Raw genomic sequence first — 23,943 nt, forward strand, 5'->3', positions numbered from 1 at the left:
AGATGCCCCTTCCTGAGGAGGCTGTACTTTGCAGTGCAAATAGGCGGCAGGCTTTGGGCCTGTAGCCCATTGCCCCCAGGCTGGACTCAAAAACCTGTGTTTTATTATTTTCTTTAATAACCTCTTGAGAGACTTATAGCATTGTGCATCTAACAAAAATTAAATGCCATTTATTGTCCATACCTTTTTCCTGGTATTGATTTTAGATTATTAGTGATTGATTGCTGATCATGGTATTTATGCCAATGTGGAAGTTATTTTCATTTCTCACTGTGACATGCACATTCTATACTTTTGCCTTATTTCTATAGTGCATACATTTGTGTTGTACATTTATAATGGACATGTTTTTGGTGCAAGCATTCATCCTGATACTGTACAGTTACGCCAAAAGTATATATTTTCCTATTTTTGTGACTTAAGGATGCATATGTGTTTATTTCAAAATGATGTGTTGATGATATACACATATGTATTACACAGGGAATATGAAACTTTAGAGTTAAATGGCATCTAATGTGTCACAGAAATTTCACAAGCCAAGGGGACTTGTAACTTTAATCCATCTCTGACACGTTTGAAGCTTAGAGGTTGCACTGGTTGTACATTATGTGTAAACTTACTTGTTTCATTGTGTAGTGCAAATACTTCACTATATTGGCTTCATGTATTTACAATGACATGTACTGTTTATGTCTATGGCATGGTAGTTTGTGTTAAATGATTACACACACCTGCATGAACACATTCCTATTTAATGATTGTTGTGACTTTTTGTGTAGGTGCCATTGGTAGACAGGCATTTGGCATCATTTTGGTGATTGTGAATGATAAGTCCAGGTGTTTTATTGTAAAGTTTTTGTAACTTCCACATTACGGACATCTGCATAGCACATCATTGTATTATTGTTTGCAAGTATTTTATAATCATACGGGAGTCCAGTGCTAATGTACAGATGCAAGTACGAGGATGGCAGGTAAAACAATGACTTACCTTTGATTCTGGTGACAAAGAGATTGATTTTCCTCCTGGTCCAGCAGCTGCAACCATGATAGGACTTGGATGATCTGATTCATGGTGGCAGGTAAAAAAGTGATGGTGGGTCGTCTGCGGTCTTTAGTCTATGGGATCATCAACATCCAAATAGTGTGGGCGGACCACCGAGGCGGCAGATGGAAATCTGATAGTAAATCGATGGTGGGACTGTTACCACCTAAATCAGGCCCATTATTGTTTTGGGTGCAAAACTATGTTTACAAATGTTCTACATAGGGCTTTGCATAAACATTCCATAAGAGAGAGTGTGGGAATGGTCAGGTTGCACCCTCTTTACACAGGTTTGTGTTCACTTTTGACAACGTTCTAGTGCAAATAAAGGTTTCCATTGGAAGATAAATATTTATCAAGCCTTTGTAGTGCTTTCCATCACACTTTTGTGACTTTGCATTACTGCAAATCATTGATAAATTTGCCCCTATGTTTGGTAACTTGTCAAACTTTGCACACATGAATTTGTTATTATTCCACCAATAGAGCATAGTAACTGTTACTTGTACTGGTGAGTACAGCCTATATCCACAACATTCAATCATTTCACTCACAGCCGCTTCCAAATAAACAAAACATTTTCTGCTATCCTCCTTAATTGTGGCCCATTTTTCATTGTAAAAATATGTGAGTATTATCAGTTTTTGCTGTCACGTTCAATTCACAAACATTATGTGAAATTGTTAGATGGCATTCACCATATATTATCATCTGTTTGCATTCAACATGGGCCCTTATGAAGTTAAAAAGCTAAAACAGTCTTTTGGTGTACTTCAAATGAGCAATGCATAGATTACGGAATTGTCCAAGTGTACTTCACAAGTGAATTCCCTAATTTTATGTTGTATCTCTTTTGCTTGAGATTTTTCAATGGTCACTTAAATTCCAAGATTAAAAAAATCACAAAAACAGCAATATGAAGCCATGTGCAATTTCAGCAATTGAAAATGAAGCGTGCACTTCTAATATGCCCTTATATTACTCTTATTTATGGCTGTCTAATGTTCTTTTAAAAAAATATAAAAGCAGTCTATGCCGTTTCTATCACCACCTATCACTTTAAACATTCTCTGTATGTTTTCAGTATCTATTTCTTTCAATTTTTATGCATGCTTTTCTGGCAAATATTCGCAATTCACCTTCTTCAATTAGTGCAATCATATCTCATTTGATTACTTTTGTTCTCTTTGGACCTTTATAGAAACATACAGTTTCATGTTTTCATGTAAAGCATCTATATGTTGGACTATACTGGATATTGTGCATGCTTTGAGCCAGTTTTGACAAAGTGTCCGTATACTTTAGTCTCAACACTAAGGGCCTCATTACGACATTGGCAGTCCAAGGACCACCAATACCGCACTCCAGGCGGTCCAACCGCAACATTACGACCCTGGTGGTCAGACCTCCAGGGGTCAGCCGTCCCTGCCAGGAAAATGGTCTCTGATGGGCTAACAGTGATCCGAGTTGTGCTCAGCCATGGCAGCGCAGGAGTTCGGCACCACCAACCTGATCACAAGTACAGTTTCTGCCAGCCTTTTCATGGTGGCGACCCTGCCTTGAAAAGGCTGGCAGAAACCCAGTGCTTGTGGCCACAAGGGGGGCCACTGCACTGCCCACAACATTGTTGTGGACAGTGCAGCGGCCCTCTTGCCCAGCCTTGAAAAGGCTGGTTGAAACTCAGTGCTTGGGGTGACAGGGGGGCCCCCTGCACTGCCCACAACTATGTTGTTGATAGTGCAGGCCCCCCTCCGCCCAGCACCCCCAGAATACACATTGTCTGCATTTGGCAGACAATGTACATTTGGAGGGTGCTGGGAGCACCCTCTGTGCGACAACGATGGCCTCAGCTCACTGGGAAGCAGAGGCTAATGTTGCAGCACGGTTTCCACAGGGCTGACTGGCAGAAATGTCTGATTTCAGAGGTTTCTACTGGTCAGTCAAGTGGAGACCTTGCAATAGGCTAGGGGAGACCGCCAGCTCCGCAGCAGTCTCCTCTGCACTGGTCTGACGGTCTGGATTTTGGACCGCCAGACCGTAAATGAGGCCCTTATTATTGCATCTAACATCCAATCTATTAGCTAGTGGTCCTAGTACACGTTTAGCAATTATTTGATGACAATAATTTTTGTCTTGGCCATGCAAAATGTGCCCCTCCTTCCCCTCCAAGAGCACTGTATTTCACAGAAGTCACTTCTCAGTCAGTTGACCCACCGGCGAGGGAATCCAGGCTCAGTTGCAGCTGCATTAGTCTCAGTGGAATAGCCATGTATTAAGACCTCTTCTGAACTCTTGAATAGAGGGAGATGCTCTTAGGTGGGGGGGAGGCTGTTCCAGGCCTATGCTGTTAGATAAGAGAAGAAGCGACCACCTTAGGTGCAGTGGTGAATTAATTGTGTGTTTGCAAGGGAGAACGAGACAGAGCAAAGAGTTTGGAGGGGTGGTGGAAGTTAAGGTGGTGGCTGAGGCAAGCTGGTCCTAGGTCATGCAGGGATTTGTATGTAAACATCAGGAGCTTGAAGCGGTATTGTTTGTGTACCGTGAGCCAGTGGAGGTTTCTTTGGTCGAGAGTGATGTGCATTCATTTTGGGAGGTCTAGGATGAGTGTGGCAGCTGAGTTCTTGATGATCAGAAGTCTTTTTGTGAGTACAGTAATGAGTCCTACCTAGAGCGCTTTTCCATAGTCTAATTATGAGGGCATGTGTGACAGTGCATCTGGTGTTGAGAGGGAGCCATTTGAAGATCTTGTGGAGCATTCAGACGGTGAGGAAGCAGGCTGAGGAGACTACGTTGACCTGGCGCTTCATGCTGAGATTGTTGTATATGATGATACCTAGATTTCTGGTATAGTACATGTGTGTAGGGGTTCCAATTTGGCTGGCCACCAGGAGTTGTTCCAGGGTGAGATGGTGTTACTGAACAGTAGTACTTCCTTTTGTCAGTGTTGAGTTTGAGGCATTTGTCTTTCATCCATATTAGGATGCTGTTCATGCAGTTCTGGAAGTTGGATTTCGCTGTGGAGGGTTCTGTGGAAATTGCAAGGATAAGCTGTGTGTCGTCCATGTAAGAGATTATATTGTGTCCGTGGTTTCTGATGATGTCGGTCAGGGTAGTCATGTAGGTGTTGAAGAGAGTGGGGCTTACTGATGATCCTTGGGGGACACTGCAGATGATACCCTTGGGCTTTGAGGTGAAGGGCAGGAGGTGGACTCCCTAAGTTCTGCCTGATAGAAAAGAGGCAATCCATTTTAGGGCTTTTCCTCTGAAGCCTGACTGGTGGAACCTTGTGAGCAGTGTGTGGTAAGAGACTGTGTTGAAGGCTCAAGAAAGGTGGGGGGGGGATGAGGGTGGAAGAGTTTCCTTGGTTTAGGAGGTGTCATATATCATCCGTGGCTGCGATCAGGACAGACTCCTTGTTGTGGTTAGTGTGGAATCTGGATTGTCAAATCCCCATGAAATTGTTGTCTTCCAAATAGGTAATGAGCTCTTGGTTGGTGGCTTTTTCAAGTACTTTACTGGGAACAGGAGTGGAAAGATCAGGTGGTAGTTTTTGAGTTGCTTTTTGAGCAGTTGTTTGACTTCTCCATGTTTTGAGTCTTATGGGCAGGTAGCTGTGCTGATTGAGGAGTTGAGGATGCTGGTGAGTTTGATGGCAATGGGGCTGATTCCTAGGCTGAACACGTGGTGAAGGCACGGGTCAGTGGGAGATCCAGAGTAGATGGATCTCATGAAGTCAGAGGTGTTCTGCGTGGTGAGATGTTTCCAGTTTGTGATAGAACAGTTGATGTGGGGGTCTGAGGAGCTCAGAAGATTGATGGTGTCTGCAACAGAGGGTTGGGGTGCAAGGTTTTGTAGATGGTGATTATTTTATCATGGAAGAAGTTGGCAAGGAAGTTGCATATGTTCTCCTTAGGGGCAGTGCAGTTCCCTGATGCGAAAGGGTTGGAAAATTCTTTCACTATTTGAAAAGCGCTTTTCTGCGGTTGATGCTGGTTTGTATGCAGGTGGCTAAGGCTTGTTTCCTGGCACCTATGATGGTTTTGTGGTTTTGGCTGAACGCAATCTTGAAAGCGGATCGATCAACAGGGTCCTTTGTTTAGTGCCACATACATTTAAGCTATTTGCACCTGCTCTTGGTGGTTCTAAGTTCTGGTGAATACTAGCTGGCCTGCTTGGAGTGATTGCTGGGTTTGCTCGGTTTGTTGGGGGTGAGCATGTCTGCGCTATTTGAGATCCATGTGGTGAAGTTTCTGACTGCAGTGTCCATGTTTGTTGGGGTGTCTGGGTGGTGAGTGTTGAGGGCGTCACACCATTGGGCTTCGGATATCTTGCCCCAGCTTCAATGGAAGATGTGGGGTGGCCTGGCTGGGGAGACCTGGGCTGCTGTGAAAGTGAAGTGTCCATCCAGGTGAGCTTCGAGGTATGCTCATACGAGGTTCTATTGCTAGAGATGAATATGGGGTCCAGCATGTGTCCTTCATTGTGCGTGGAGTTGGTGACAATTTAGTTGAGTCCAATTATGCTCATGCTCTCCAGAAGATTGGTGGTGTTGGCGTCATTGGGGTCACTGAGGTGGAAGTTCAGCTCTCCGAAGAATGTGTAGTGTTCGGTGTCAAAGGCTTGGGTGATGATTAGTTTAGGGATAGTTTCTCAGAACTTTTATCGTGGACAAGTGGGTCTGTAATTGAGGGCTCCTTTGATGGATGTTTTCTGTCTGGGTGGATCACAAAGTGGAGGTGTTCCATAATTTGAGCGTTGCTTCCTGTTGAGGTGGAGCAACGGAGGGTGTCCTTGTGAGTAATCGCGATTCAGCCGCTGGGCCTGTCTGTGCGATCTAAGTGGATGATCTTCTAATGGTTGGGGGTGGCTCGGGTGATGTCTGGTGCAGAGGAAACGTTGACCCAGGTCTCAGTGAAGAAGGCTATGTCTGGAGCGAGGGAGGTGATGGTATCCCATATTTCCGTGGCTTGTTTTCAGAGGGAGTGAACATTGAGTAGGATGCACTGCAGAAGGCAAGGGGTCATTTGGGGTGCCTACGAAGTGGTGCCGGGGTACTGATGTTGCAGGAGAACTGGCAGTGGCGGCGTGTGAAAGGACCATCTGTGTACCGTGGAGAGGAGCATAAGCTGTTGGAGGTGTGAACATTGTGTGCGAGGATCTCTGATCTGGAGTAGCAGTGGAGAGAGGCTGATCCAGGGTTCCTGGCACAGGGCGCGTTCCAGGTGTGGACGGGTGCTCGCTTTTGGCATGCCTAAAGTGCGCCAGCAGCGTGCCCGGTGCGCACAGCCTCACAGCTGCCTCCATCAGTAGCGCTTGGAGGAGGGAGGGGCTGACAAGGAGGTGGGGCGGGAAGGGAGCTAGGCCCAAGCAAGAAAAAACGGTGGAAGCTGGTGGGGGTTTGGGTGGCGAATGAAGAAAGACAAAGGCACAGCAAGCTGACTAATACACGTAAACAATGTGAACTAATTAAAACACCAAACTTAGCAGAGTAACGAAAAAGGCAAAAGAAATATTTACAACGAAAATAAGCAGATTAACGACCTAGTATATGTCCTTAGCCCCCAAAAGGAAATAATGCATTTTGCACCCTCTTCAGAGAAAATGAGAGAGGGCAGGTGTCTCTCGCTCCTCTCTCTAATTAGTTGTGCTGTATCGGAATAGGACTGTGAAGAGTCAGACGAAACCTGTCAGGGCATTTCTCATCCGCAGGTGCATTATGAGTGAAGCCTCATCTTGCTTCCCAGAAACAGATAATATACCAGCAGTTGCTGTTTTAGTATGGCAGTCCTTTATTATGCATAACTCATCTAAAAATCATAAGTCTCGGAATGATTGATGATACTTATTACAAAAATACCAGCAGCCATAAATTAGGACAAACCATAAAAAAATGCGCCAAACATATTTCATCCCACAAACCTATTCTGTTAATTTAAAACCTACCTTATTTTCATAAATATTGTACCGATGACTTATCTAACTAAGCTTTGTTATGCAAAGTAATGGCAGTATACCTGTACACCTTATGCTGCTATTGGGTCTGTAGACAGGATTTAATATTTCAGCAAGTGTTCAACAACAATCAGTTTGCTTGCACAGCTTCTCACAGATTCAGGCATATCTGCATGTGATAGTCCCAGTGGTTCCCTCTCATGTTGCTATTTCACTAACACTAACATGTTTCCATGCAGAAATGCATGGAAGGCAGACAATGTATCTGCCTTTGTTTGGAGCTACACAAGATCACTTGTCTCGCAGCTGTGGTTGTAACATGTAACCTTCTCTCCCTTGTTAGTGTGGATATCAATACAGGATAAAATGGAGTTGAAAATAAAAATTATTTGATCATGCACACGCTGTCAGTTGTTTCAATTGTTAGGCCATTTTCCTATACGTTAATGAGTTAATGTGCACATGTTGTGTCGCAAAAAGCCTATCTTGCATGTAACATGCATGTAGTTTATGGGAAAATCCCTGCCACGCACAACAGTCCAATGAACTTATCCAGAAGATGTATGCAGTAGGAACGTGGGATTACATTGTTTGAATCCCCTTCTTAGTAATTCATAGCCAAGAAATATTAGCACTAAAAGATTAATTGAGAGGGCTTCTTCACATGTATTGCTATCTGAAAGCCGAAGGCAGTCAGATAGGATGCTGCAAGGACAAGTTCTATTTATGTAAAACCAAAGTGTTCCCAGTTAGCAAACTTGGTGGCGAAACATTAGATCTTTGGAAGTCCAATTGCTCCTCTTTCTTTGAGAGAGAGCTAAAGGTGTTGTTTTTATAGTGGTTCGCACAACTATTGCAGGAAACTATATATATATATATATATATATATATATATATATATATATATATATATGATTAATGGTGTAATGTGAGATAAAAGTAATGGGAATTATTCTATTTTAATACACATTAAAATTCAATAGAATATTCTCACTAAATCACAGGTAACACAACACCCTAGTACAATCTGTGCTGTTATGTTATGTATTAACCAATGGTATACTGACATACTATAATAACTATAGCACATACTAAAGAGCATAAATGCAGAAGAATAATCAGTTGCAGAGTCGTAGGCCTGTAAGCTCAAAAGGAGCGGGGACAGGCGCTTCAGATAAAAAGTACTGTGAGTACCTGATCAAAAATGCAAAACGCAAGAAAATGTATTTCAATGTTAATCTAATTTAAATATGCTTGCTCCCTCTAGTGTTTTAAACCTTTCTTTCAACAATTATTTGTAGTTTAGATACTGTCCATCTGTAGGAAATTGGGTTATTAGTTGTGTGGCCTGCACAAGTAACAGGGCCACAATTTCTCCTTACTGGGAACCAAGAACCCCATCATAACACTTGACTCTCTCATGGTAACAAGCAGAGTATTTCAAGGCCTTTTCAGAGGAGCGGTGTGGGCTAGTAGTTATCATTCGCTGGCACACAATGATAACACTATACAAATGTCTAGTCATAAGAAAACTGAATTTATTGCATACACACACTACTAAATACTTTGCATTCATTTACAAATATATAAATTAGGAAGACTGAAAATAAAATATATGACATTGCATAATCACCTTTGATCCCCTTAAGGCTCATACAAACATATACAGTAAGTCTATTGGCTTGGTCAAAGGTTCAATATCAACAAACCTCATGTTAAAACACCATTGTTTTGTGCATAAATGCAGTAATCAGAAATAACCATCTGTAAATGCAGTTATTAATGTTAATAAAGCATATTCACCTTGATTAGTAATCCCTCTCAACATTATTATATCCATAAAACAAAGCATGCATCTGTACGTTTTGTTCACTTTCAAGTCATATAGAATGCAATCATAAGAATACCCCGAGGGCATCCCTTTCTGATCACAAAATGCAGCTGTAGTCCCGTCCTTATATACTTTAAGGCTACATGAATCGTAACCATAACTAGCATCAAGAGAGTGCTGTATTCTCAGCTGTAGAGTAGAATCTCCTCCTTGGAAGGACTTTATAAAATTGAGTGTACATCCTAAAAAGACATGCTTTGATTGACCCCACAAACATAGGGTAAGTTATGCCGAGTTTACTTTAGGGGGCCTCTTGTCACTTATACAGCTTCCACCACCACACTTTTTAAATTAGTAGGTGCTGCCCTCAATGTCCCTGGGCGAGCACAGGGCAGAAAAAAATATGTAAATAAGCCTGCACCACTGGCATTATGTAGTGCTCCAGCGAGCAGTGAATATCGTAGTAGCAGCTTTGCCTCTGTGCAGGGGAGAATCATAAAGCTTTTATTTTGTTTTGTTCTTAAGGCAGGGATGCCCAGTCTACCAGGGACACCCTCAGACATGCCTCCACTGGCTGGGGGCAGCTCAGGGAGCCCACTGCTAGTAGCCCTATGTGGCTCCCTGGGTATTCTTCACTACCTGCAGGAGCCGGCCACTCTTCTCTCCTGCGGGCATTGAGATCTCTTCCCAGGTGGCTGCCCTGCTGCCCAAGACATCAGGGCAGCAGGGCAGCCACCATCTTGTAAATACGGTGCAGGGCATAGCGCCACTGGAGCATCACAAAAAAGTGATGCTCCAGTGGCGCTAAGGGCTCTTAAATATGCTCCTTAGTTTTCCCATTTTTCTCTTCAAAATATATTCTAAGATCTACTGAGATGCAGCTAATCTACTTAGAAGGGGGATGGGAGAAAATGGAAGGATATAGACAGTTGAGATGAAGGGAGGTGCTTTAGACTATCAAATTGCACATGCAATATTTGAAAGAGCTTTTAGCACAATTATTTGGGAAATTGTGCTGCAAAAAGCATTGTTGGCATAATTTTGCAATGTTTCTTGGAGAAAGATCTCCTCAAAAATCACTTGTGACCATTTCCCTTGTGTGACCGACCATGAAGTGTGGGAATGTTTATTTGTGCCGCTTGAAACCTGCCTGTAATGCATATCAACCCAATTTGTTTGGTTAAGTGTCCTTCAAAATGTACTCATTTGGTCACATCTTTTCTAAATGTTTCTCAGGCAGAGATTCCCAGGAAATCCCCATAAGATGGCGGATGGAGAAAATGGGGAATTTCTTGCTTAACACACTTCAACTTTGGATTGGATTTATGTCCCTACTGTTTCAAACTTCACAAGCTGCCACTTTTCCTTGACACAACGATGACTGTAAAAGACATGAAATAAGAGCACCGGGACATACCTCAGCAAAACTGCTGACAAAACACTTTCTTGAAAACATCATCATGGACTGAAATAAAAGCAGCCCCAACCACATAGGGCCCCTCGTTGTACTAGTGACCACACATTAGGAGGACACTAATGTATCCCCTTTGTCAAAGAAATATTTATGTTGGACACTTATCTTTGTTGATATAGTTATAAAAGTACTATGTGAATATGTATGTTGAATACTTATCTTTGTTGACATAGGTACAAAAGTCCTATGCGAATATGTAAATATATATGTTGGTTAGTCATATCACTGATTTCATTGTTGAGTCAAGTGTCATTATTGTCATTGCGTTCTGTACATTAATGTGAATACTCATTCTGGACAGATCACATGTCCACAAGAAAGAACACCTCTTACCTATAATGGTTTGGGTGTTAATAAAGTCAATGTTAATGAGTATGTCTGATTTAAATGCATTCAGTTTAAGTATGCAGTGTACATACAAATGCGTGAGGACATCTAAATAATAATTTAAATAATAGCTAATGTTTGTTGGTAAGAGCAGGTGCAGAATAATCATGCAGCCATTGTAAACTCTTAACAAATTACATTGTATATTGACTTTTAGAAAGGAGTATTATTATGCCTTTAGTTCTTTGTGTCTGCAGACTGAACTGAATCACATGACAGTTAGACTGTGTGAATTCCTCTCAGACAAACTCACAAGAGAGGGATTAGGTGGGCCATCTGCTGGCAGGATGGGCTGTGCTGAGCACCCTCACTGACAACTGAATTGCCTGTGCTCTGCCATTACACAAATAGCCTAACAACTCTGCATTGTCACTGAAGCCAGTTTGGAGCCAGGGCAGGGGAGTTGGGAAATTCCCAGCACTTCGAAGAACCTTTCCAGAAGCTTCTCCCAACTTCCACCAGGGTTTCACTATAGGCCTTTTAGACTCACTCTTCAGTTCACTGCTGGACTCTCAGAGGACTGCCTGATGCTGTGGACTGCTGTGCGCTCTGCCAGACTGCTGCCGGACCTGGAAGGATTGCTCTTCTGCCCAGAGACTGCCTTGAGCCCTCAGAGGCCAGCCCTGCTAGAGAGCCCTGCATCTTCACCTGCACCCAGGATTGCCAGAAGTGACTCCATGAGCTAGTTTTCTGGCCTCCTGCTCAGAGCCACAGGGACATAAAGGTATTCACCATATTGAATCCACACATGGACCGAGCCTGAGTGAGTCCTGGACCCCCATAAGGTGTCTCACCAGCCCTGGACACTGGGTTGTGGTGCTAATGGTGTCTAGGTGGCCAAAAATCAAAACTGAGGACATAGACAAATTTAAGCCTAAAAGAGGTCTGAGAACCAGGAGGAAACCAGTACCAGCCTGCGTGCCTATCCTTACGAGGTATATCACCGATCAGATTGTCTGTGGTTTTTTCCACTATGATCTTCTCCACAGCAGCAAATCATTTTTAGCAGTTCTTTGCCCAAGGGGTATCCGACCTCATAGAACTGCTTTCGCATACAGCCATCCTCCTTGTCGTGCTGGAGAATTTGGACTTCCATTTCGGCAATTAAGTCCAAACTTAGAAATCCTCACCGGAGCTCTGACCCAAAGCCATCCAACGATGAAGCTCCCTCCTTGCACACTTCCTGTAGCCTTGCTCCACTGAACTTTGCCTTCTCAGACAATTTTTCTCAGAATTATTTCTAAGCCTGAAGGTAAGTGCTGACTGGACCCAAAACACTTCTCGTAACCGACCCGCGCTCTATTGCGGTCGGCCATAGGTTCTAGTTTTTACCAGCATTTAAAAAAAATTATCAGTCCATTTCTTCAGTTTGGTCTTTTGTTGTTTTGGTGTAAAATAATTTATTAACATTTTCTCTTTTTTCTAAATTGGTTTAGTATTGTGCTTGTGTGATGTTTTCACTTTATTACTGTTTGTGTGCTGCATAAATACTTTACTCATAGGCTCTAAGTTACTCCTTACTGCTGTTTGTGCCAAGCTACTAAGGGTTAAACACATGTTAATTTAGTGACTTTTGTGATTCACCCTGCAAGGGAGTGTAGCAGTGGCTTGACGAGGGCTCACATCCCAGTCAACCAATAACCCAATTTCTCACACATCACAAGTAATTAACTCCACACCATTGACATTTTACTCTCTGATCATGCCATGATCCACATGACCAACCATAATGATCCTCACCTCCCAAATTTCTATTACTAATATGCCCATGACAAAAAGGAAAATGTCCAAGAGCACAATCCAAGTCTAACTGTAACCATGACCGTATCAAGTTCTCATTTAACACTGCCTTCAACATCTCCAATAGAACATTCTCAATAAATCACAGGTCACACAACACCCTACGAACTTTACAACTAAGGCACTTGCCCTCAGCCTCAATAATGCCATTCACCCAAGCACTGAAAAGCAAATACTCACTCTCTTGTGAAAATGGTGTTAATTCCAACACTTGCAATCCTCAATGCCTACAAAAGGCTGTTGGCACTCCTTCCTCTGCCCTTCACATGACCAACTCTACATACTACTTTGACTTAATTTCATATCTTACATTTCAGCTGAGAAACTATCCCACAGTATTAACTCCTTTTTCTTCCCCTCTCTTGAACTTTTTGTAGTCACCCTACTCACTTTTGGGATTTTCTCTTTTAGTTTACAAAGGATCTGAGTTCGGCCATCTTCACTCTGTTGAAATTGACCTCACATTTCAGACATCAATCTGCTCATTGTTATCTTCTTTCCTCTTACTATCAGCCTTCAACACTGTTACCCATCCTAATGTACTAGGCTTACAAGTAAAGCCCTTGTATGCTTCTATTGGTGTTCTTCACCCTATCAGGTTATGTATCTCAAAGTTCAGTCCTGTGACCTCTCTTTCTCTCCCTTTACACTACTGCTGTTGGTGACATTATTGCAAGGTTTATGTTGTCAAACTCACAAAAGGTGATGGGAAGAATGCTTGAAATTTGTCTAACCACTGGCAGTGTCTTGGGTAGCATCTCAACCCATCATTCTCCTGCCCACCATGCCATCTTAGTTTGGACCCAAGCACCCTTGACCCTCCTCATGATGGGACCTGTATGCCAGTTGACCCAAATACTCACTGATGGGCTTCCTTCCGTCAGACAATAAATGGTCTTCGCTCACTAATTGTCAGTGCCTAAGAAACCAAAATCATCTACTCCCATGCCTGCCTACACTATTTGTTCTGCCCATCTCCTTTACCCCACTACCATATTTCTGTTCGAAACCTACATGTTCAATTTACTATAGCATATGCCTCCATTTGTTTATTCGCTTCCCTGTTACTTCGGCATGGATCCAATTACTTAATGTATAAAAAGCTACCCACATAATTTTAATAAGTGTAGGTAATGTATGATGTTTAAACTTGATTATTGTAATGATTACTAGTAGATCTCCCCTAAAATGCCTTCCCTTCCAGACATTAATCATATGATCTATTCCTTCCTGCATTGCTCACCTAACTCATCATACTGATATGAAATTCATGGCCCTCGCCTTAAATTACTTACCCTTTTATTTAAAGTTATTACTACTACTGCTTCTAGGAACTCATTGGCTCTAGTTTCACAGCCACTCCCCCCTGGTCATTGCAATAATTAAATTTCCATCTTCCAGCTGCATTTAAATCTCATGTGACCATATTGTGTTTCTGCTTTTTGAAGTTTTGTCAAATTCCTCTGGAACCCTTTACCCAATCACCTTGGAGCTACCCAGTGTCTTACTTTCAAATAGGTGATGAAAGCATTGAACTTGAAGTCTGTATGACAAAATATGACTTTCCAATACTTCCCTCGTACTGGGTAATCCAACTGCCTATATCCCTGGACACCACTTGCTGAAAATTGTAGTTATATAATTTTATATGCAGCACATCAAATTGTTAAGGATGTTATTGGAAGTGCTTCAATTTCATTCTGGTTGGTTGTAGAGCTTTTGTACAATAAATTCAGATGCCATTCAAAACTTTTTGGGAAATTATTTACATAAAATTTATTTCAAATCTAAGTGAAGATACGTATGTATAAATGCAATCAATGCATGTACAGGCTTGAAACATCTTTCAAAGCAATGTTGACTGCTTTGCTACAAATACTACTAGTAAGTGAGATGAACTAGGCATTTTCTTAACTCAACTGAGCTTATAATGCAGGGCTAATTAAATAGTAGACAACTAAATGCTCTTTTTTTCACTTGAAGTGAGGGAGCGGGAAAACATTAATATTAAGATATATATCATTAACCTATGCATGGATGTACCCTATTAAAAGATAGCAGACATATGTTGGATCTACTCCCATTCAAATTCTATCTTTTTTTCACATGATTTCTGACCATCTTAGGTCCTTCTGTTCAACGGAGAGGAAGAAAGAGAAGAGTTCCTTGGGCAGCTCAGCAACAAGGGTCTTTCTCTCAGCATCTCCATACTGAAGGAACAAAATTTGCTAAAGGAAGCTGTCACCAAGAGGCAGAGAAACAAGATCCTGGAGATTTTTTTCAGACACTCCTTTGCACAGGTACTCTAGTTTGTATTGGAATTAATTGATTGCCAAGAAGAATTCACTAGTCTTGTGTGTTGCATTCCAGATATGACCATGCAGTTCATTTTAGTGTTCACAAGACCTAAGGCTCCCTTTATGGGGCAAACTATCTTCCTGTCATGACAATGCTGGATTATGAATTAATGTCTTTGCCATGCTTTCTCCAGCTTTCAACTACATTTTTAATGCAAATAGTGTCAATTTAGTGAACCGAGTCATGGTTCCATTGAAGGCTTAGGCAGTGGCACAAAGCCTTCTATTATTTTTTTACAGTATATCAGAATCTCTCGCAATGAGCTCCATAGTCCTTAGCAGATTTAAAAAACAGGCAGGGCTACTGGAGCAACTCTTTGCTACTCAGGGTGGTCAGAGATTGCATATTTTATCGTATTATATGGTTTCACATACTTTCAAATAGTGAATAAATACACACGATTTGGGAGAGGCATAGAAAACATCACTGATAGCATACATGAATACAATGGTTGTTCTACTGGAAGAATTCTGTCCAGTAAAGGGTGGGTGAATAAGACAAACAAATTATTTGTTTTGGTTAGCAAACCTCCAAAAGAAAAACAGTCAAAAGAGGATATGTTTGGATGCCAAGCACCCCACAAGAGACACTGTAATTTCCTGGGATACTTTAACCTTAACAGACAGTAGGATATGAGGCCTTTCCCCTTAACACCAGTCATGTGTGTGGAATTTGGGATTGCTTATTAAATAGGTATTCATTCAGACTTTTTCATTAAAAACGGCAGGTCCTGGACATTGACAAGTCGGACAACACCAGGTTCACCTCAGAAATATCTCGGAAAGTGAGAGAGGCTCTAAAATGTGAGCTTAGCCGGACAGAGTTTGCAGAGTCCCTCGGATTGAAGCCACAGTCCATGTTTGTGGAATCCATGTTTTCCCTTGCCGATGAAGATGGAAATGGATACCTCTCCTTCAGGGAATTTCTGAACATCTTGGTTATCTTTATGAAAGGTAAGTACTCAAATAGTCTTTACCAGCCAGGTGGCAATGTGAGAACTAGGTATCTTTGGAAACAGATGTGAACATTCGCCTCTTAAACACTGTTCTCCTGCTTCATTTACAGTTTGTGAAGCAATGCTGTTGGTCCCTTGCATTCATAAAGATAATCTGCTATTGATCAACAATCTGTCTCCCATTAAGTCACACACACCTTCATGCAATCCCATTAATTTGACTAAGCAAGGAGGACTAAAACAATTCTCTTGCCACCCCTTTCCTTCTTCAGGACAGAAATTCTGAAGGTTGGCGGTGCATGAAAGTTTAAGTTCATTTACAGGGATTATGGGGAAAATCCACATTCTTGAGTGATTTCCAAGGGTACATTAGATGCAATAAGTTCTCTAGGTCAACCTGTCCCTTTTCAGGGAAGAAGAGATGACACTAACAAACAGTTAACAAAAACCTGTAGGGATACATATGTTTTTTTTTAAATGTCTAATTATGCATAAAAAGATATCATATGTAAGTATATCATCACTGTTCTTACCATACATCATGAAGGAACATGTTGTGGTTTCCTAAATATGAAAGAATTTTGTGCATAAGGTTAACGTACAGAACATAAAAAGTGACTACTAATAAGGATTATCAGCAGGTCACAAGAACAAGAGGAGGACCCAACTTGAATTATTGGAGCACCAAATTCGCACACTAGAAAGAGAACTAGTAGCACAGGACAGTTACATCAAAAATGCACTCCTCTTGAAGCAAAGGGAATGCAGGGACATGGGCACTAATGCCACCTGACTGAGTCATAGAACCACCCAACACTGCATATACGAGATAGGAAACAAAGTGGGCACATTACTAGCCTGGTGGACTAGAGAGATCAGACAGGCCACTGGATGTTGGAGATCAAAACACCAGAGGGCAACTTCGTAAAAAATAAGCAGTGTGTGGCAGATGTGTTTGCAGCTTACTACGCCAAGTTATACTTCCCTGCAGTGACAACCACAGGGGAAATGCATGAACTATTGACTGACATCTGGATGTCAATTCTCTCCACTTGAGCACATGCTGTCCATGAGGAAGAGATAACTGAAGATGAAATAGCAACAGCTATGAGGGATTTGTCCCGGGCAAAGCAGTGGTAGCCAACAGGATTCTTATTGATCTCTACAAATTGTCAAGCCAAGACATGGTCCCTCACTTGCTCCGTATGTTCCAGGAGAGCTGCCATTGGGGCTTTTTGCCTAGAAATTAGAGATTAGCCACAACAGTGGTCATCCCAAAGGAGGGTAAGCCCCTGTACTTCCTAAAGGCCGATCTGGCTCCTCAATGGCGAAGCTAAGATACTGGCCAAAGTCCTGGCATGTGTTTGCAGCTTACTACGCCAAGTTATACTTCCCTGCAGTGACAACCACAGGGGAAATGCATGAACTCTGACTACGGGCAAAGCAGTGGTAGCCAACAGGATTCCTATTGATCTCTACAAATTGTCAAGCCAAGACATGGTCCCTCACTTGCTCCGTATGTTCTAGGAGAGCTGCCATTGGGGCTTTTTGTCTAGAAATTAGAGATTAGCCACAACAGTGGTCATCCCAAAGGAGGGTAAGCCCCTGTACTTCCTAAAGACCGATCTCGCTCCTCAATGGCGAAGCTAAGATACTGGCCAAAGTCCTGGCCCCCAGGCTCACCAAAGTGATTACGGACTTGTTCCATCCGGACAAATCCCATTTTATGCCTCCCTTAACCTGAATCCCTCTATGGTGCCCTAAGTCAAGCTCCCTATATGTACGATCGCATATTGGTGTTCTCTTTAGATGTCAAAATGCTGTTTGACTTGAAGGAATGGGCATAGTTGTTCCAGGTGCTAGCTAGAATGGGCTTCGGTCCATGGCACATTAGCTCAGTGTGCCACCTATATGCAGACCCACTGCATGCGTGAAAGTTAATGAAGGGATATCACAAGAATTAAAACTTCAGTGGGGCACTTGACAGACCCCTTGATTCCCCTGATTTTTGCTGTAGAATTGGAGACCCTGGCTTCCTGGATCAGGCAAGACCCACTGGTTTGAGGTATGGAATGGAATGATCAATGTAAGGATAAGATATCCCAATATACGTATGACATCCTAATCTATGTAATGGATCCCGAAAGTACGTTAGACAGAATAATGCAGGTGCTGACTACTTTTGGCCAATATTCAGAGTACAAAATAAATTGGCATTAAGTCCCAAATATTTATATACTGTGCAGGGATGACTGCCGACATTACCCCAAGACTGTGCAGCAGAAATAGTTTCTGAGGGGGTTCGCTACCTCGGGCTCTAGGTGACCACTGACCTGGATTTATTCTTCCACAAAAATGTGTCACCGTCCATGCAGAGTTTGAAGTGTGACATCCAAAACTAAAGACGCTCCCATTGTCGCTTCTCGGCAAATGATGTGCCTTCCCCACTTCTTCTATGTCATGGAAAACTGTCCAGATCCCAGCCACAATTCATACTTTAAGAAAATCAAGCGTGAGATTGGGTGCCTCTCTGGGACAGAGGACCTCTACTGACAGCACAACACAAGTTGATAGGGGGATGGTGTAACAGGGTCACCTCAAAATATTATTGGGCTGTGCAGTAGACCACCATTAATGTATGTACTTCTGTGTCGTGGAAAACTCTCCAGATCCCAGCCACAATTCATACTTTAAGAAAATCAAGAGTGAAATTAGGTGCTGCTCTGGGACAGAGGACCTCCACTGGCAGCACAACACAAGTTGATAGGGGGATGGTGTAACAGGGACATCCGAAAATATTATTGGGCTGTGCAGTTGACCACCATTAATGGATGGATATTTTGCTCCACAGAGGAACCGACCTTCTAGATGGTTAGGCTAGTTATGCAGCCGGGGAGGATATCTTAGGGCTCTCTATGGGACCAGTCGACACTGTAACCTCCTGGGTCCCACTGCAACCATGGTAAACCTCTGGCACAAAGCCATGAAGGCTTTGGGCTGGAAATGGAGAATTACTGTGCGATGCAGAAGTGCTGGGTACAACGGGACACCTCACATGCTTTGACAAATGGGACATAATTGGATTCTCCTGAGTGGGTGATTTGTAGCAGCAAGGAGATGTAATTCCCCTAACAGATTTACAACAAGACTATCAGCTGGCACCCACTGAAACATACCACTACATACAGATCCGCCACGCCCTGCCCGAGGCACTGCCAAAAGGCATGGTGCTCCCAGAGTCATTGCCTCCAGTGTACAGACTACTTGATGAAAACATTCCATGTAGAACCATATCTCTCACATATCAAACACTGCTTAATAATACACCAGACATACTACTGAGAGAGCGATGGGATGCAGATGTGGGAAATATAGATGACGGCGACTGGGTCCTGGCATCCCCTGAGAAGTGCCCTTAAGATCAGGTTTCCAAGTAGTTCAGTTAAAGATCCTCTACCATTCCTACCATGCACAGGAATGGTCAGGAAAATGGACAGGATACCGACGGCTGAGTGCTGAAAAGGTTTGGGCCATTCAGGCACCTTTTACTATATGATTTGGGACTGCCTGATACTACAGGGTTTCTGGATGGGGTGATTGCCTGTCTGAGCAAGTTCTGTGGAGCTCCCCTCACCAATTTGCAAGAATGTGTCTCCTAAATGTCTGGGAGAAAACAGACTTGCACTGTATGGACCGTGTGTGGATCACCCTGGGATTGGTGGTGGCTATAAGAAATTTGGCTCGGCTGTGAGGTTCGGATGAGGCACCGACACTGTGAGTGGAGTGGAAAAGTGATATGGACTGGTGCATGCTAGCTGAAAAAGTGGTGTATGAAGGCCGAGGTTGTTCCCACAAGTACAAAATCTTGGGACACTGGAATGAGTATAGAGGTACCATATGTGACAGCTCAATCCTCAACACCCAAGGAATTCAGTAATCACATTCATTTTTATTGGGCCATACATATCCTGTTTCTTGGCTGTGAGGCTTTGTAATTTGCACTGTGGTTCAATGGCCCAATTCACTAACCAGCAACCTACCTTCACACTTATTTATATAAGGCAGAGCTAGTTAAATATCTCTTAGTTCAGATAAGTAAAGGCAAACTATAGCACATTTCTGCTGTTACATTTGGTGAGCTTTAGTCCGGGCCATAAAGGGGCCAATCATTTGCAATACCAATAGTTTTGTCACTCTTTCTTGCACTTGTGCATTTAATTATCTGCCCACTGACTCACTTGCATTCACCCACTCTTCATCCACAGTGACACATACACAAAACTTAAGAAATGTATGCAAAATACATTTTAAGAAAATTGTTACTCTACGAACAATACTATTCAAAGATGGCCACTTAGTTTAGAAGCTGTGGTGGACTACATTAAATAAATGACAAGCAAGCAGCCCATTTCTGACATCTGGGAAGCAGATGGGTGCTCTTAAAAAATTTTAAAATCAGAAAGCAATGAAAAGAAGTGAGAGGAGACATAAAGGCTACATTTAGAGGTAAATAATAATACGCATACATTAAAATATTTTATTTACTTCACAAACAAAAGTAAAAGAAAAAATAAAATTGTTATCTAAATGGGAAAGATGTAGCTTTTCTACATTCAATTAAGACAATACATCATCCAAATCATATTTGATGAACTTGCACTGTCCCACAAATCAAGCTGAATATCCCACTTTAATCTCGAGCCTCCAATTTCAAATTTCTTCGTATTTAGAGAACATTTGAAAATGTTCCATTTCTTATTTTGCTTCTTTATTTATATACAATGTATTAATTAGTTAATATTATTTGATTATCTAGCAAGGGTCCCAGACCTGAGGTTCAGAATTGCCGCTCCACAGGCTTCAATACAGTGTAATAAACCACCGATAAAGCCTCATTGACTAACATATGTTTTCAAAATTTGCAATCATGCCTTCTTCCTTTGTCATAGCTGTTGATGATAAACTGATCTAATCTATGGCATCTAGCATCTCCTTTCACATTGTCAGGCCTATGGTCTTTATCACTGGCTTCTCACTTTAATTGTCTGTGGCCTACTAGACTGAACATAGACTTTCTCACAAGAAAATGTAAAGTTTTCACAGCATGGTAGGCAGAAAATCTGCATTTTATTAAAGATGCGGAGGCTATGATTATGCAATCTCCTTTTATTGTCCGCTCACAGCAGCAACAATAGAGAGAACTGAGAACACTTCAAACATTCCAATAAAGAATAAAGTCCAGTAACACGCCGCCATCATCCTTCTTTAAATGCTGCAAACAAGATAAATCCTGAAACATAGAACTAGGAACCCAAAGTCGAATACATCAATTGTGCCATTCCAGAATTCAATTTCTGAAGCCTTTCTATTTTGAAAGAAAAACAAAATCAGCATGTACTTAATTCATCAGTGTGGGTTATTAAAGTGGTGGGATAATCTTAGCCTCGGTGTCTCTATTAAAATCCAGGTTTTGTGCCCACCAGACTGTGGAAAAACAACATCTTATGTCATGACACAGATGCTAAACTTATACAAAGTTAAAGTGCTGTTAAAACATTATCCATTGCATTCACAACAGGCCTAAAATAGCAACTTTTGAACATGTTTGAATTCGACCAATCTGCAGCTCTTGCAAGATATCTTGCAGGCTGCCATCCAGGACAAAAGGTTTCGAAGCTGACACACCCATAAAGGAGAGTGCCAAACCTACTAACATCCACACCTTCTTCTCTCATTACCTCTTTCACCCATCTTGCCAAAGTCGGGGGTGATACCACTTCATGAGACTACCAATAGGAAATCAGTAATTGTGCAACATTGTGTCTCAAACTCTCTGTTCTCCTCTCACCCGATGCATAGCTCTTATTCGATTCAAACTTAGGGTAGAAAATAGATGTAGATACGGTTTTCGCTCTCCTCTTAGTGTAAAAATAAACACTTTCTGGTAGATAGGCTCTACCTATAAAGTCCAAAGCCCTCACATCTGCAGCCCTAGTAAATGACAACAGACAAAGCAAAACTGTCAGTTTGTAAGACATATGCATGAATGGTGGGGTAGATTTATCACCCCAACTCATTAAGAACGGTAACACCTGAACAACATCCCACAACGAAGAATGCCTCGCCATAGGAAGATTCAGGACTCGCATACTATGTATAACCTTTCTGGTAAGCATATTCTGTCTGCCAGACATCCCATTCAATAAGCAATGACCAGCTACTATCGCTGATCTATCAACATTCACTGTCCTGTATGATAATCCGAATAGCAAGTAATTAATCATGTGGACTATATGCATTGAAATAGGATCATAATTCTGTCGAACACACTAACAGACCTATTTCTTCCAAGCCAATCTATATGCTTTCCTAGTTCCTGATGCCCAGGATTCTGATATGAGTCTGAAAGCCTCTGCCGAAACACCTGGCATTTCCCACTGTCTACTGATGTCTTCCAAGCTGACAAGTCTAGAAGTCCCTGTTCTATCAGAGTGTGATACTCTCCTACTGGTCCTAAAATGACCTCTCTGAAAGTCGGTCTCAGAAAAGGAAAATTTATTACCATTTCCATCATGATTGGGTACCAAGCTTGTGACCTCCTGCGAATTCCCTGCATTGAGTATTTTCAGACGTACTCTTGGTATCATGGCAAACAGAGGGAAAGCATAAGGAGCTAAACCACTCTAGGCCTGCAGAAAAACATCTATTCCCCGAGCCTCTGGGTCTGGCCTCTAACTGAAAAATTTCATCAGTTGTGTGCTCAGTCTGTCTGCAAAGACATCTATACCAAAAGGGGACCCATTTTTCCTAAATACTCTGAAATATCTTACTGTTCAACCTCCAGTTGCTTGAATATTTTAAATTCCTGGAAAACCAATCCTCCACACTAGACCGGGAATATGGTTCACCACTACCGACATTTCCTTTCTCAAACAATACCCCAAAAGTCTTTCGCCAAATCTGCTAGGCCCTTCAAATGAGGTCTGCGGGACGCGCTTGGAAGGCGGGGGAAGGCGACGGCAACCTCGTTTTCGGGCAGGAGCCCTTTAAACATTGTAACAGCGCTCCCGCCTCGCGGGACGTGCTTGGAAGGCGGGGGAAGGCGGCGGCAACCTTGTTTTCGGGCAGGAGCCCTTTAAACACTGTAACAGCGCTCCAGCCTCGCTGGACGTGCTTGGAAGGCGGCGGCAACCTCGTTTTCGGGCAGGAGCCCTTTAAAAATTGTAACAGCGCTCCCGCCTCGCGGGACGCACTTGGAAGGCGGCGGCAACCACGTTTTCGGGCAGGAGCCCTTTAAACATTGTAACAGCGCTCCCGCCTCGCGGGACGCGCTTGGAAGGCGGCGGCAACCTCGTTTTCGGGCAGGAGCCCATTAAACATTGTAACAGCGCTCCCGCCTCGCGGGACGCGCGCGGGCGGCGCCCGGGCAAAGCCCGGGCCAAGGGCGGGACCGTCCTGCGCCCGTCAGCGACCGGAGGAGGCCGGGCTGGGCCATACCATTTTCATCCTGACTTCCGAGGTTGGTGACCAGCGGACGAACATACTTTAGCCACCCGGATACTTTCCCAATATAGGTGAGCAGTACATTAAGGCCCTCCTGGCGTTTCAGCTTTTCTTAATAAAGCCCCAGTAGAGCCAAAACAAGGTGGCAACAGGAGAGGAAGAGGACCTACGGAAATAGACTGTCAAACTTTGGGACTGGACTTAAGTGTGTTATTAAAGCGAGATGGGTAGACGGAAGGGGGGGATGCCTTTGGAAAAAGCCGGCAACAATAAGACTCTAGATGGTTTCCTCCAAAAAGCGGTAGGGGCATTAGAAAAAGAAATTGAATTGGTGGAGCGCCGTCTGACTGCCCCCCCACCAACGGAGGCTCCATCGAAAACTCCACCACAACCTTTTCACCCACCCGCTTTTCAGCCTGCCCCGGCAACTCCACCTCCAGCTACCCAAACTACCCGAATGTCTGTTGCAGAGCCCCTGGACAAGGTTACATATCCTCCAGAAATTACACAGCCTATGCCAGATAGGCCTGCACCCTCCCCGGAGCATAGCTCTAAGGGCAAAAGGAAACGAGGGGAGGTAAACTTAAAGAATAAACGGGCCCGTGTTTTGAACTCCCCCAATCATGCCGTGCCTA

The 23,943-nt window shown here is 42.8% G+C and overlaps 1 protein-coding gene across 3 annotated transcripts in view; it reads left to right on the forward strand.

The window, feature by feature from the left end:
* Positions 1-23,943, forward strand: part of LOC138283999 (dual oxidase 1-like) — a 785,394-nt gene that overhangs the window by 546,238 nt on the left and 215,213 nt on the right. For all 3 annotated transcript variants that reach the window (XM_069222331.1, XM_069222330.1, XM_069222332.1), the window contains exons 18-19: positions 14,619-14,792; positions 15,578-15,803. In XM_069222331.1, the coding sequence (XP_069078432.1) occupies positions 14,619-14,792; positions 15,578-15,803 (400 nt within the window). The remainder of the gene's footprint in view (positions 1-14,618; positions 14,793-15,577; positions 15,804-23,943) is intronic.

This window comes from Pleurodeles waltl, chromosome 3_1 (assembly GCF_031143425.1).
Source record: "Pleurodeles waltl isolate 20211129_DDA chromosome 3_1, aPleWal1.hap1.20221129, whole genome shotgun sequence".
Classification (NCBI taxonomy): Eukaryota; Metazoa; Chordata; class Amphibia; order Caudata; family Salamandridae; genus Pleurodeles; species Pleurodeles waltl.